Source organism: Phoenix dactylifera, unplaced genomic scaffold (genome assembly GCF_009389715.1).
Source record: "Phoenix dactylifera cultivar Barhee BC4 unplaced genomic scaffold, palm_55x_up_171113_PBpolish2nd_filt_p 000214F, whole genome shotgun sequence".
Classification (NCBI taxonomy): domain Eukaryota; kingdom Viridiplantae; phylum Streptophyta; class Magnoliopsida; order Arecales; family Arecaceae; genus Phoenix; species Phoenix dactylifera.
In genome coordinates this window covers 771,885-787,006 of record NW_024067725.1, presented here as the reverse complement: position 1 = coordinate 787,006, position 15,122 = coordinate 771,885, and the positions used below count along the sequence as shown (strand labels likewise).

At 38.1% G+C, this 15,122-nt stretch overlaps 1 protein-coding gene and 1 long non-coding RNA gene across 2 annotated transcripts; one reads left to right on the top strand and one right to left on the bottom strand.

Annotated features, from left to right (window-relative positions):
- The first annotated feature begins 4,131 nt into the window (after nucleotides 1-4,131).
- On the top strand, nucleotides 4,132-7,086 carry LOC103715363 (uncharacterized monothiol glutaredoxin ycf64-like). Its single transcript, XM_008802963.4, has 3 exons — nucleotides 4,132-4,450; nucleotides 4,853-5,122; nucleotides 6,824-7,086. The coding sequence occupies exons 1-3, from the start codon at nucleotides 4,204-4,206 to the stop codon at nucleotides 6,877-6,879; spliced, it is 573 nt and encodes a 190-aa protein (XP_008801185.1). The 5' UTR covers nucleotides 4,132-4,203; the 3' UTR covers nucleotides 6,880-7,086.
- On the bottom strand, nucleotides 6,907-13,964 carry LOC120105170. Its single transcript, XR_005507553.1, has 2 exons — nucleotides 10,965-13,964; nucleotides 6,907-10,659 (listed from the first exon to the last, which is right to left on the bottom strand). It is a non-coding gene; the product is annotated as an uncharacterized LOC120105170 (long non-coding RNA).
- Nucleotides 13,965-15,122: the final 1,158 nt, after the last annotated feature.

Sequence of the window (15,122 nt, the reverse complement as noted above, 5' to 3'; positions counted from 1 at the left end):
TTTCTAGAGTTCTTGCAACAAAATGGTACTGTCTCTCATCGATGTTGTCCCTACACTTCCCAACAGAACAGACGAGCAGAACATAAACATTGTCACATCTTAGACATAGTAAGATCGCTGCTCATCTCAGTCTCTCTTCTTGAACGTATTTGGGGTTAAGCTACTCTCACTGTTGTCTATACCATCAATTATGTCCCATCATCCACTATTCATAATAAAACTTCCTTCGAGCTTTTACATAGTCAACCCCTTGACTATAGCTCTCTTCGAGTTTTTGGTTGTGTCTGCTTTGTTCTCCTTCCCCCATATGAATGCACCAAGTTGGAGCTTCGTTCCTGGCTATGTTGCTTCCTTGGTTATGGCATTGAACACAAGGGCTATCGTTGTTATGATCCCGTAACCAAGCGCCTTTGGCTCTCTCGTCATGTGGACTTTTCGGAACACAAATTCTTTACCAGTCTCTCCTCTTTCCCTTCGGCCTACCCCAGTCACTCGTCTATATTCATTGATCCATCTATTACTTTGTTTCCCGAGTCCACTAACCCTTTTGCAGGTGATTCAAGCTCTTCAAGTGATTTGTCTTCGGCCACTCCCAATAACTCTGATATGCCTGTTGATCATCCTGCGACATCATATGCCCTTGACTCACCCCAAGACCAGCCAACTCCACACGAGCCCTTCCAAACTGTCGAACCTCGCCGTTCTAGTTGGGTAAGCGCACCTCCTCTACCCTTACGAGATTACCATTGCTTTTTTGCCCTCGCCACCCTTCATGAGCCTCAACTTATCGTGAGGCTAGTGCTAACCCTCTTTGGCAGAAGGCTATGTCCAAACAATTAGATGCCCTTACCAAAACTCATACATGGGATCTGGTGGATTTACCTCCTGAAAAGTCTGCGGTGGATTGCATATGGACGTACAAGATTAAGACTAAAGTAGATGGAGCATTTGAACAATGCAAGGCTCATCTTGTTGCAAAGGGCTTCACTCAAGAGTACAATATTGATTATGAGAAAACATTTGCTCTTGTTGCTAGACTCACCTCTGTTAAATCTTTAATTGTAGTTATTGTAGTTCGGCATTGGCGGTTATTTCAGATGGATGTCAAAAATGCCTTCCTCCATTGCGACCTTATAGAGAAATCTATATGAAGCCTCCTCCTGACTATGAGCACCCTCCTCACAAAGTCTGTCGTCTTTATCGTGCTCTTTATGGTCTTAAACAGGCTCCACAAACTTGGTTTGCCAAGTTTAGCTATGCGATTACACAATAAGGGTTTGTACTCAGTTCCTGTGACTTTGTATTGTTCCTCCGGAAGACTGATGCTGGCACCATCATTGTCCTTCTCTATATGGATGATATGATCATTAGAAGTGATGACGCCACTGGAATTCAAGCTCTTCAAGACTTTCTTAGTCAGCAATTTGAGATGAAGGACTTGGGTACTCTCCATTACTTTCTTGGCAATGAGGTAACGTCCTTCTTAGATGGCTACTATCTCTCTCAGGCCAAATAAACTTCATACCTTATTTCCTAGTAAGATAGCCAGCGCTTCATTAGAGTATGATGCTCGACTTAATCTCATTGATGGTATGCCTCTGCCCGATGTCACTCTTTACAGATAGCTAGTTGGTAGTCTTTTCTATCTTACAGCTACACGGCCAGACGTTGCATATGCAGTTCACATGGTTAGTCAGTTCATGCACCAACCTCGTTCTCCCCATATGTCATTGTCCTTCGAATGCCGCGCTATATCAAGAGAACTCTCTTTCATGGTCTACACTACCTATCTCACTCTTCTCTTGACTTGCGCCCCTACTCCGACGCAGACTGGGCCAGTAACCTTACCGATCGTCATTCTACTACAGGCTACTGCTTCTTACTAGGATCTTCTCTCATTTTCTGGTGGAGTAAGAAGCAGACAGTTGTTGCCCGTTCCACCACTAAGGCTGAGTTTCATGCACTTGCCGATGCGACTTCTGAGCTCTTATGGCTACGCTGACTATTGACTGACATGGATGCTCCTCGGCTCTCTAGTTCTCCCCTTCATTGTGACAATCAGAGTGCCATTCAGATTGCCCATAACGGTGTCTTCCATGAGCGCACTGCCACTTTAACCAGCAACATCTCAACGATGGCATTCTCCACTTACGATCTATTACTTCTACAGATTAGCTTACTGACATCTTCATGAAGTCTCACCCACTAGGTCGTCTTAGTGAACTTACCAGCAAACTCAAGTTAGTTTCTACGTCACCACCTTCAATTTGAGAAGGAAGATGTTGAGATATATCGAAACATTTTATACATCTTCTTCCTTTGTACTTTTGTACTTTATTGTACTACTTTGTACTTACTCCCTTTGGCCTCACTCTTTATTAAAGGACCATTCGTTGTACAGATTAGTGGCATAAAAACGCACATAACTCTCTCAATTTTTTCTACTTTCTCCTTTTCTACGGCTCTCTTAGTCTTCAGAACTTCAAATGAGGTGCAAGGCAAGATAAGTTGGGTGATTGTGTGCTAGCCTAGCCTTCACATTGGCGAGTGAGTTGAGGACTGGATTGTTGCAGCCATTGCTTGTAGAGAGAGAGAGTTAACTAATAGAACTTAGGTGATGAATGAGGAAATAAAGTTTTCTTACTTACTTTGACCTCCTGTCTAGTTGTTGAGGAGCTTGAAAATGATGGCTTGGAAGCGGGTTTTGGAACGGGTTCTACTTGGAGAGGGACAGAGGCTCATGGACACTCTACATTACTGGTCGGCACAAACTTAGTCAAATCCACAGGGCTCAAATAGATATCTGCTGCTAAGGTGACTCAACATGTGCCTCCTGATTTTGCGATTGAACTCGATCTTGGAAAGGCTCACTAATTGCTCTTGATCATTATTAAAATTCAACGACAACTAATATTAGTGATATTGATATTAATATACTCGGCCATCATCAAAGCTCATTCCTTGATGTGCAACAAAAATTTGGTTATTAAATTTATATTTATTATAATTTTTTAAATTGTTACATTGCACTTCAAAAATAGAGGGAAAAAATGAGGAAAAATATACCTTGTGCTTTGTGGGGGCTGGAATTATTGATGTCAGCATTAATGATGAGAGTTTTTGCATAGAACCTGTTATACTGAATTCTCTGTTTAGTATATGAAAATTGGTATAAATAGCTGGAGTTTCTGCTCGATTATATTAAAATTTGTTGCTTAATTTGCAATAACAATTTGTCTATTGAAGCCTTCTATTAATTTTAATTTATTATATTGCTATATTGTATATTAAGAATAGCTGGAAGAAAGAGAAAAATTTGATATTCATGCATTACATAAGGGTAGCATTCATGATACCGATATTAATGACAAGATTTACACCTTAGCTTTTATAAAGTTCTTTGCATTCCATGTCGATGTTAGTATTAAAAATAAAAGTTTCTTTTTGGCCATTGAAAATTGAGCTATTGAAATCTTCAACTTCTTATAATTTATTATATTGCTATACTACATTTTAGGAATGGTTGATAAAAGAATAAGAAAATTATATCTTACGTATTATGCAGGCTATATTCTAGTGTTTTACCTAAATTCTAAGCAAACCCGAAACATCCTGTTTACTAGAGAGGTTTTGTAGGTTGGTTTAGGTTACCATTAATTAAATAGGCCGAGATAGGTATGGGTTTCAAATTCTGGCATATATATATATTGGTACAAAAATTTTCAACAGATTGGCTATGTATGGATTGATAATTTTTCATTCCAATGGGTGTTTGGCCCGGCCAACCTATTTGCCACACAATCAACAATAGCTCCCATCCACCGTTGGATCACCCACTACACAGATCTCAAAGTACTCTGAACTGTATCATTCATCAATCTGCCCAGCTCTTAAAGCGAGAGTGGATGATCCGGCGGTGAATGGGCGCGAAGGAAGGTGAATCCTGCGCGAAGGAGACCATCATGATCCTAATTTTCAAGCCTCATTTTAGCCTCATCTCCGAACCAAATAAATAATAGTAAATGCAACCATCTCCACGCTCTAAATCGGCCAATTAGACCGGGCCGGCTCTTTTGATTCCGGTCGGGCCCTTTAACGATTATCTGGTCTATTATTAGTAGCTCCAGTCGAAATCGAGCAAGTCCCACCTTTGAGAACCCTTGGCCTTCGTACGCTCTTCGGCCTCCCCTCGAACTTCCAACGATGGCCTCCGCCGCAGCCGCCGCCGCCGCCGCATCGACGCAGCCGATCAGATTCTCCCTTCCCCTCTATACCTGGAGAGTTAATGGAGCCAGAAGGGTTGTTACGGCCGCATGTCGTATCTCTTCTTCTTCTCCTACTTCGCCCCTCTCTCGTCCGTATGGAAGCGGATGCGCTGCCCTTTTCGGTCATCCACGGCGACTCCAATCCAAGGGTTTCGGCTCAGCTCTCTCGTTTCGGTGCTTCTCCGGTAATACTACGATCCCAAGAACAATTTTTAGGTCTTAAAGCTTGCTTCTTTTTACATTTTTCCCCCCGTTCTTTGTCTTTTGTTGGAGATATCTTGGGGCTTGTTTGATTTGAGAAGGAAAGGAGTTTCTATCTCTCTTTTTTATGTAATGGGGAAAAAGATGGATTTTTTTTTTGCTTATGTTACCTTGGATGTTCATGATTTCAAATGAATGCCGAGTTTCTTGGGGCTTGCTTTAGTTTAGAAGAGAAAGGGCAAATGAAATCCAATTTTTATTTTTCTTTTTCATGTTATGGTAAAAAGTTGGATTTTTCTTAATTTTTTTTATAGTCATGGTATCTTTGATATTCATGAATTCAAATGAATGCTGAGTTCCTTAACGCTCCATTTACTATCTTCTAGCGTTGAGTCCGGAGATGAGGTCGACGTTGGATAAGGTGGTCAAATCACACAAAGTGGTTCTTTTTATGAAGGGAACCAAGGATTTTCCACAGTGTGGCTTTTCAAACACTGTTGTGCAGTTATTGAACTCGCTAAATGTGCCGTTCGAGACGCTGAATATACTGGAGAATGAAATACTGCGCCAGGGGCTGAAGGAGTACTCCAACTGGCCAACATTCCCTCAGCTTTACATTGATGGGGAGTTCTTTGGTGGCTGTGATATTACAGTTGGTAAGCTTATCCTTCTACATAGTTTAGTGGCCTTTTGGTTTCTTGCTTCTCTGACCTTTCTATTGAGATCTCTTGAAATTATAGGTTAGTGCTATCTGATTTATATCCGCCTTTGACTGTCATGGAACTATCGTTATTTTGTTAGAAAGAATGATAACTATAGGAATCAGAGGATAACAAGACAAGAGAAAAAGTTAAGAAGTAGAATTTACTCAATTGATTAAAGGTACTATAGAAAAAGAAACCAAAAGAAGAAAACGGTAAACAGGGAAATAAAGGCAACACACAACATATTAGGTGAAATTTCTCGATCCTGTTATGGATGGCAATATTGTTGTTACAATTCCTTTGCTCTCTTGTCTACAATACTTGATAATGGCTCATCCTTCAATCTATCTCAGAAGTGAATGTATCAATTCCCATTGAAGTAAATTAGCTATAGAAACTTTTTATTTAACTCGTTAGGGTAAAACAATCAAGCAAGGTTCACAATCTCGGTATTGGATCTCGTACAAGTATGATGATGGTTCTATGTCGCTATGTCTTATACAGGGTGGTACATATTAGTGCGGAAAACATTGGAATCAGGAGCTACTTTTGTATCCATTTCAATAAAGAGGCTGTTTAGGTTTCAACATTTGAGGCAGTTATTATGGCCCAATGTGGTTGCAGCATTTTCATCCTTAGATGGAGAACAGTATCTCATCCCCACGATAACCTCTTTTTTTTTTCCTCTCTCCTTTTTCCCTCTTGTTTTCATACATTGCACATTCACTCTTTCCACTGAGATCACCAGGGAGAAGACTGTGCCGAAATGGGATAATAGAGAATGAAGGGAAATTCATTCCTGTAGGTTTTTCATTCCTCTTTTAGCCAACTCTTAGCATTAGATATGGCCCATAATGGTGGAGCAAGAGATGATCAACCCTATTATAGGCCAGATATGACTGTCCAAGGCATCTTTATGTCACACGGTGGGCTAAGTATGGTTGTCAAGCCATCTCATGCTCATAAATTGTCTAAATATTGCTCCATAAACCATTTCACACTCTTATTTAAGGTTAAATATGATATACTACAATAGGAAAAGGTTAAAAAATTTATGATTGGTGATTTTAAGTTTTTTCCTATCTTTTGGTTCTAAATTAACTTGTTAGGGATGCAAGTTGGAAAAGGACCAAGGATTTCCGTGAGATTAATTTCCTGTAACTTGCAATGGTTCAAACTTGAGATAAACAGTACACAACAACATCAATGTGAAGGAAAAAGGAAATATGATACTCTTACAATTTTATATTGATGTGCTTGATACATATATAAGATTAATATATATAACTCGTACATTAAACTCATTCACATTAGACTTGAGCTCACACTTTTAACCCTACTACATAACGTCACTCCATATCAAACCGGTTTCTTGGTATTGCATCCTCCGAACTAAATAGATAAATCTCGACAATGACTTTTTTTAACCTAGCTATTCTCATACCTTGTGTTCTATTTCCAAACATTATTTATTTCCTTGCTGACAATTTTTTGTTTCTGAGTATTATAAGCATGCATAATTATGTTCAACTTTATGTTACTTCTTGGGGAGCCTCGGAAGGTTACTAGGGAACTCTAGCATGTGCTTTTTGGCCAGAACTTTTGCTTTAAGATCCATGATCTCACTTCAATTTTGATATTTTTGTGTAACAGAAGCATACAAGAATGGGCAATTACAGGAGCTGTTAGAGAAAGCATTGTGCTCTTGACCTGTGTTGGATTACAGCAAGATATTCTTATGCTTGATTTGGTAAAAGGTGTTAAAACTCTTTGCTTGATTATCTGTATTCATAGTGAGAAGCATGTATCTTTTGAAACTTCATGTTACTTCTATATGTTCTTCTACTTCAGTAATAATTTATGGCTTTAAAGTTGAAACATCTGACATAATCAATTTTTTGTCATAGCTGTATTTACTTGAGTTCTTTATGTATTTAATTCTGCATTTCTTGGTTGCATTGACGAACAACTCATCTAAACTCATTGGCTAACACTAATTTCAACTTTATTATATTTATAAGGTGCTAACTGGCTGAGGTGAAGTCTCTTGTGTCCATGCAAGAGATCTAGGTTCAATTCTTGCTATCATACAAGAGAAAATGTGGGGCTTCTGCCCTCCTAGTGTCAATAGAATGGGGAGGAGAGCTTTAAGCAGCTACAGCCTAGGTGATCCAGCCAAAGGAGGTGCCTTGGTATGAAGGTCAGTTCTCTTAACAACATTAATTAGGTAATGGAGCGGAAAAATATCAGAAAAATCTAAAGAAGTGCCTTAATTGAAAGTCCATAAAATAGACAGAATTGAAGAATGTCAAGTTTTATCTCAGGCTGAGAGAGAAAAAAATGGACAATGATTCCATTTAAGGCATTTTGGAGAATGAAGAGATGGTAGGGGCAATGATCTAGGCGCTTGTGGCTTAAAGAGGGAAACAATCATATCTCCTTTTTATTTTTTATAAGATTGCTAATAGCAAGAAAAGAGTTCATTGTTCGTTTGGACATAAAGGGATAAAATCAAGGAGAACAAAATTGTCCAATATTTTCATGAGTTCTCAACAGATCTTTTTGGAAAGGGAAGTGAGTCTGATTGAAGTAGTTTGTATGCTTGGCAAGGTTTTAATTGGAGTTTGTTATATACTTTCTTTCTGGAAGAAATTAGACTAGCAATTTTTCATCTTCCTGTTGAAAGGTTCCATATCCTCATGGCTTGCCAATCAGATATTCTCAGAGATATTGGACATTAATGGAGGACTCCAGAAGGCTGTTTCAAGAGTTCTATGAAGGTTGCATTAATGTTGATTGTATTGATGGTGTTTACAGTGTGTTGGTTTGGAAAGAAACTGCAGATAATTTAGGTGATATTAGGCGAAATTAGCTTGTTAAATGGTATCCATAAGATTATCTTAAAAGTGTTGGCATATAGATTGAAAATATTATTGGCTAATCTTATTCTTGAGTCTCAATCTGCTATGAAGATGTAGTGTATTCTTGACAGCTTTGCAGGGGCACAGGAAATCTTATTGGTGCCATAAAAACTTCATCTTTAAAAGGGTTTTGACAGCTGGAAGTTTCTCCTTAAGGTTCTTCAGGCTAGAGGTTTTAGCTCTAGATGGATTGATTGGATCAAGGCTTTCTTAGTACATGGTAAATAAGCTGTCATGCTAAATGGGAAGTCTGATAAATGGAATAAATACAAGAGAGGTTTGAGAAAAGGTGATCCTTTGTCTTATAGCTGATGTCTTGGAAGGGAAGATATATATGGCTTAAGAGAATGGTTTTATTGCTAGACAAGGGCTTGCCTGTAAAAAGGTTATTTGCTGTAGTTTGCACATGCCATACTTATATTCAGCCTGGAACTTAAGGAGAAGATGGTTAAGTTAAAGCTTTCATTAAACGGTTTTGAATCTCTCTCATTCGAAGATAAACTTTAACAAGACCTCACTTATATATTTGGTGATGATGTTGATCAGGGGAGTCCCCTGACTTCTATTTTTTTGATTGTAAGAATGAGTAATTTCCAATTGAATATCTTGGCCTAACACTTAGACCAGATTCTTTGCATGAAGAAGATCGGCTGCCACTAACACAGTTGACAAGAAGCTTTCTGGTTGGAAGGGAAAGGTGCTTCCACTAGGTGGAGTCTTAATCTTATTAATTATGTCCCATCAAACTAGCCAATGTGCTAATCGGCAAAACAGCGAGGGCTTTATGTGCTCCTTTGTGGGATTACTAACATAACTGACAAAAGGACAACTTTCTTGTAAATGGGTGATAGTTCAGTCAGTGTTGGTTTTTGCTTCTTAATTGGGATATCATTTGCAAGTCTAAAGTGCAAGGAAGACTAGGTATAAAGAATCTTTAAGAGTTTAACATATCTTTGTTGGGAAAATGGTAGTGGAAGCTTCTTTTAGGAGATCATCCTTGGAAACGGCTTGTGTTGGGTATAAATTATATAAGGCTCTTCAACTATTATGGATCTTTCTCTAGAGCCGCACTATTCAATTGAGGGGTTTAGAAGATGAAGGATAGCTTCAGTTGTAGGATTTCTTTCATTCTAGTAAATGCAATCTATATAATTTTGCAAGGAGAGGTAACTAGGTGACCTACCTCTTAATGTTTGTTGTCATGTATATTCTCTATTGCAGCAAACATGGATGCCTTTTTTTCTTCTTAATACAGCGTACTGGCTGAAGGCATGGTATGGGATTTGAAATGTAGAAGGTCAATCTCAAAAGTTATGTTTGAGGAGGACAGTGGCTTATAGAAATTCTCTATTAAGATTAGGTTAGATGGAGGTGGTCTCAGAATGTGTCCTTCACTTGAGATCCTTTTGCAAGTTCTTCAGAGTGGTTTTGATCTGCAGGTGTATGTTACTGTCTTGGGATATTATTAACTGTCTTGGGATCTGCCATGATTAGTGTGCTGTGTCTGATGGTGTATGTTACTATGGAACTGCAACTGCTAGATTTGTGCAGTGTCTCCCTCATTGTTTGCTCCTTTGGGTTGTGGTTTTATTTCTTCTTCCCTGGTTTTTTTTTTCTCCCTGATTGCCCTTTCATTCTCCTAGTGAAATTTGTTAGGATCCTTTCAGCTTTTTTTTTTCTTTCGAAGAGGCCATTGCTCATAACCTAGTCATCTGTGGATAAGCATGGAGACCTCAAGAACCCTTTCAGTGCTAGCTCAGCTAATGAATAGCAATTCTGGAAAATCAAATTATTAAAGGCCTGTTGCTACCATTTTTTGCAGTGTTTTTGTAACCCTATAAATTACTGAACCACTGGGAGGCTAATGTTGAAGACAGCATTTGAGCAAAGCTTTTGGTATTCATTGCTTTTTATTTTCACTCTGTTAAAGACATTACAAATAACTTCAAAAACAAATAGTTTCATCCTGCATGTTATATAATCTAGTTTATTTTTCTTCCTGGGTTTTTGAATGGGCAAACAAAAGGCTACACGAACCTATGTTTTTTCATGATCATAAAGATGTAATAAGGCAAAAAAAATATTCTAATGGTCTTTCTTTTTTTCCAATCTCATAATGAAATTACAACTTCATCCAGTGCTACAAGCATTTTCACAATCTCTCTCTCTCTCTCTAAAAGCTAGGGAATGCCCGAACTTGCTTTTTCATTAAGACAAAGTATGCAACTAACATGAGCACAGTGCATGCATATATTTCTGTTTTTTGCCTATAGCCTAAATAGGAAATAACATATCATAGCTTATGATTCAAAATGTTTAGGTTTTATCCTCTTAATATAGATTCTGGCCTATGTTTACTCAACATAGGCATTGCCAGATGTTCTCCTCCTCAATCCACCATTCGTGAGAAACATGGAATACCACTCCCCAGAAACTCTTGGATACCTTGTTTTATTTTTGTCAATGAAGTCAACTCCATGGATGCCATAGCGAGCAGTATAACCAAATGCAAGCTCGAAACAGTCTATGAAAGACCAGACAAAGTATCCTTGTGTATTTGATCCGTTCCTGCATACAGATATTGCTTCAGATGAAACAGAGAACTGAATTGAGTTGAACAATGCTGAGTGCTGTTGCTATAAGTGCTGGTGAATATAACCTCTATAAAATCATAGTCATCTATTTGCATATGCACAGGGTGCAATCATCTATTTAGCAGTCTCTTACGTGCATCTTCTGGGTAGTGATTCCCAACAAGAACCCAGCGCTTGAGATATGCATGCATAGACTCAATGCTTAGGAAGTGTTTTGGTAGAGAATTCTGGTGTTATAATTGGGAAGCAGAAGGTTGCTCTCCAATCATAGATGATTACCTTATAGACAGAAGCAGGCTTTCTAAGTACTGTTGTAAGAAGCTTGCTCTCAAATCATCATTATAAAAATGTGCATTCGCTGTACTGTTAACATTTAACTCCGGATATCCTGAATAGCGCATACAATTAAGGTATTTTAGGATAGTTTCCATAACTTTAAGGATATTCAAAACAAATATTCAGCTGTAGGGAAAACAAAAGGGAGGACTCGAGTAGTGGGCTGAAAGTAGTCCAGAACTTCACTCTATCAGCAAATTCTCTAAAGCAGACATTAGCATAAGCTGTGTAATCCTCTCTGCATCAAAACCATATCATAAAACCACTTCGCTGCATTGCTATTATGAATAACCATGAGTTAAATTTTCATGTGATATATATATAATTAGTGCAGAAGTTTACACTATCTTTGGGCTCAGAAATCCTGCATACTCATATTGCAATGCTTGGGGAAGGTCGAAGTGGTAAAAGAGTTACATGGGGTTCTATTCCTGCAGGATTACCAATGTTTGAAAAAAATAAATAAGGTCTAATAACATCAGATTCTTTACTTAGATAATCATTTCCATACCATAGCTTAACAGCTCATTTATTAGATTGTTGTAGTACTGCAATCCTTTTGGATTGACAGGTCCTCGCCCATCTGCAAGAGTAGGACCATGAAGCATCATACTCAAGTTTTGGATAATAAATGCTTCTGTTGTAACACAAAAAATAAAGAAGTCATCCACAGAGTTACCGGGAATAAGCCGGGACCAGGAGATGGAAAATCTATAAGCTTCCAGGCCCATCTCATGCATCAGTTTCACATCTTCCTGCCATCAAATAAAAAAAGGATATTTGCCTGCAATTCTTCAAACTATGCTTGTGTTATAACAGCAGCGCATCTCTTCGAGTAGTAGACAGGCTTGCCCTTGTATTTGTGATACTGGTCTGCTGCTATGTCTCCTGTGCTCGTCTTTACTTCTCCCTGCAAGGAAACCTATAAGACTTGATCTAAAGACTGAAATACTACTTCACAACACTTGACATGACAGTATTTGACTGACCAGCATGGGTGAAAGTATCCCAGATACTGGGCTTTCTTCCATCCTCTGCAACTGCTCCTTCTGCCTGCAGTCCACCAGAACAGCCCTCTTACGAGCTGAGTCACATATGGATACCGGGTAGCTGAATCCTTGTTTCTTTACCAGATCTTAGTCTATTAACTAGTTTTCTTAATTGTGTTTCTTTTTTTTTTTTAACTTTTATTGTTGTTTTCACCGCATTGCTTGTAAATTCTGATTTTTATGTGGCAATTCTGATTTTGATGGGTTTAAGCTAGTAATCGCTAATCAGCTTTAAATTTGCGTTCTTTGTTAGTGCTTTATTTTCCCAAACAATAGACAACAGAAAAGGAGAACCGTTGTAACTCTCATCCATTATTAATACCAAAAAAATGTTATTAAACTGACCGATCTCAATTATTTATCCACTTGCATTTTATTTGCAATTATTTTTAGCATTAGCCAGGGGCTAAAACATGAGCATATTTATCTTTTTCGTTAAAAATCTAGAGATCAGCCCATCAATGATATCGTTTATTTGATTTACAAGGAAAGGCCAGACTATTTTGTATTAATATTCAAGAAGTAACATGGTAAAAGACTTATTTGTGATAAGAATATCTTAATTTTCACTCCAATCAGTAGTTCCTGGAGATGAGGATAGCTGCTGTGTTTCGATTTTTAATACCCGAGAAACTTGGAGCTCATTTTCAATCCAAAAAAAATGAAAAATTCTGAAGATTGCTCATCAATTTTTTTGCCCTGAAAAGTTTTAGTAGGATTCACTTAGTCAACATAAATCATAACATTATCTACTTGAGGGTGATTTAGTCCACCCGCTTCATTTATCGATCGATCGATCGATCGATCTGTCTGTCTGTCTGTCTGTCTGTCTGTCTGTCTGTCTGTCTACGTACATATATACATACATACATAACTTTTTTTCCAAAGCAACCTTTAATTTGTCTACCAAGGTTCACATACACTACAAACATACACAGATGGATGCATAGTTGTCTTACCTGGTAGGCAGCGGTACCAGCACCAAAAATAAAGCCATCTGGGAAGTCATCTCTATCAGTGGCTATCACCCTAGCTACTATCGACAAAGCAAGGAGAAGGCTCCACAAAGACCACCCTCTCTCGATCCCCACCACCGTTTGCATTTCCTTGCCAAGCTACTCTTAACTATATTGTCAGTCTCAGTCTTAATTTGTACTAACATATAATCTGTGTTATGCACATGATATAGTTACTTTTCTTTTTTCAATTATTCTTAAGATGAAATATAGCAATAAAATAAATTATAATAAATAGAAGGGTTCTATAGCCAATTTTTTGTTGCAAATTAGGCAAGGAATTTTTATGATGGCCATGTAAAATTTCAGTCATTAGTACTAGCTTTATTAATATTTGCACAGATACTTTGCATAAGTTGTACTTTCATATAGAAACTTCTATCATTAGTACTTGCATCATTGGTATTAGCCTTAGTGCATATTGTTTTTCTCCTTTTTTAGCAGTTTTTAAATTACAATATAATATTATAACAAATTACAATAACTAGAATGCTTTAATAGCCAAATTTCTATTGCACATTATACAATAAACTTGAATGATAGTGTTTACACCCTATATTAACAATTTAGCTAGTAGCTAAGAATAAGCTAGCATCATATGGATTAGGTTTGATGAAACCAGAGTATGCGAGAATCATATGATTTTTGTTGGATTGGGAACCATGACAATTTCATCCAGTGTGGAGGTAGAGATCGGAGGACAGTTAGGTCAAAAATAGATCAAAAGCCTAGAACATGGCCATGATCAACCGTAATATATGGAGACAGACTCAGGCAACTAATCTCAAACATGGACTTGTATCTTAGACCAAAGTAAAAGGGATGGTCAATATAAACTAAGCTAAGCTAAGACCAAAAGGTATGATTATTAGTTTGAAAGTTGCATTCCAACCATGCTAATGAACGTGCATGGTGGAGGCTAACTTGCCTTAATTATCAAAATTACTAAGAGTGGCGGCCAAACGTGGTACCAACTATCACAATATGCAGTTATTGACTCTTAGTATAAACAAGTAAAAATTGTACTTTATAAAAGGATCCTTCAACAATCAATCAAATGTTGTTTATCTTATTTTAGTCAACCCTAGTTTCTACCTTAGAAATAGGAGTAACTTAGCTCTTTTAGCCTAGTGCAACACCCCTCTACCATAACCCAACATTACAGCTCTACTATTATCCAGAACTATATCACTTTACTATAGCCCAACATTGCGCCCTTTATCCATCAAATGGTGGTGTGATAGTGACAAAAGTCCTTGCAAATCAAGGCTCCTGGTCCTGCACTACTCTATCCTCCCTTCAATTACTTTTCGACTAATCTGACATCAATAGCACACCCATGCACACTAAACCATGCCATTTGGCTTGTCACTACTCTTCTCTATCGTACCTAGATAGGATTTTGCCAGCAGGCCTAGTGATATACTTGAATAAGATGGAAAGAGCACCAACAAGCCTTGTGCCAGACCCGATAGGATGTTACCTAATCATTGTCACACTAATCTTAGTTGGATATCATATAGTCATCGTCACCTTAGTGTCGGTGGGATACTGAGTGGTCATCGTCATACTATTTTTGGTAGGACACCGCATAGTCAGCACACCCTAATCTAGGTGGAATACTATGTAGTCATCACCATACTGACCTTAGTAGGATAATTTATAGTTGTCATCATGCTATTAGCTCCTAATTATTTTGTTGGTTTAATTCAAAATTTCATTCTTTTGTGACTTAAATGAAAATCTCGTAACCCTTTTTATCATGAGCTGATGCTTGGTCTAAGGAGTCGACCCCTTGGAGCAAGAGGGAGCTTCGAGTCGACTCTAGAGGTAACTCAAAGTTTTGCGGGCGATGAAGAAATCGACTCACAGAAATTGATGGGACAACCCCCTACTCTGGAGTCGACTCAAAAATTAGTTCGAGTCGACCCTTGTGTCGGGGGATAGGTGTTATACCCAAATGTTCACAATTTTGTTTCATTTCTTCTACTCCCTTCTTTCGCTTGAAACTCTCTCCTACCCTCTTCTCTTCCAAA

What these genes read in the sequence shown, in the direction of transcription:
- LOC103715363 (XM_008802963.4), top strand. Translation starts at nt 4,204, where the DNA reads ATGGCCTCCGCCGCAGCCGCCGCCGCCGCCGCATCGACGCAGCCGATC. An exon ending in CTCGTTTCGGTGCTTCTCCG is followed by an intron (nt 4,451 to 4,852) that starts GTAATACTACGA and finishes ACTATCTTCTAG; the next exon opens with CGTTGAGTCCGGAGATGAGG. An exon ending in TGGCTGTGATATTACAGTTG is followed by an intron (nt 5,123 to 6,823) that starts GTAAGCTTATCC and finishes TTTGTGTAACAG; the next exon opens with AAGCATACAAGAATGGGCAA.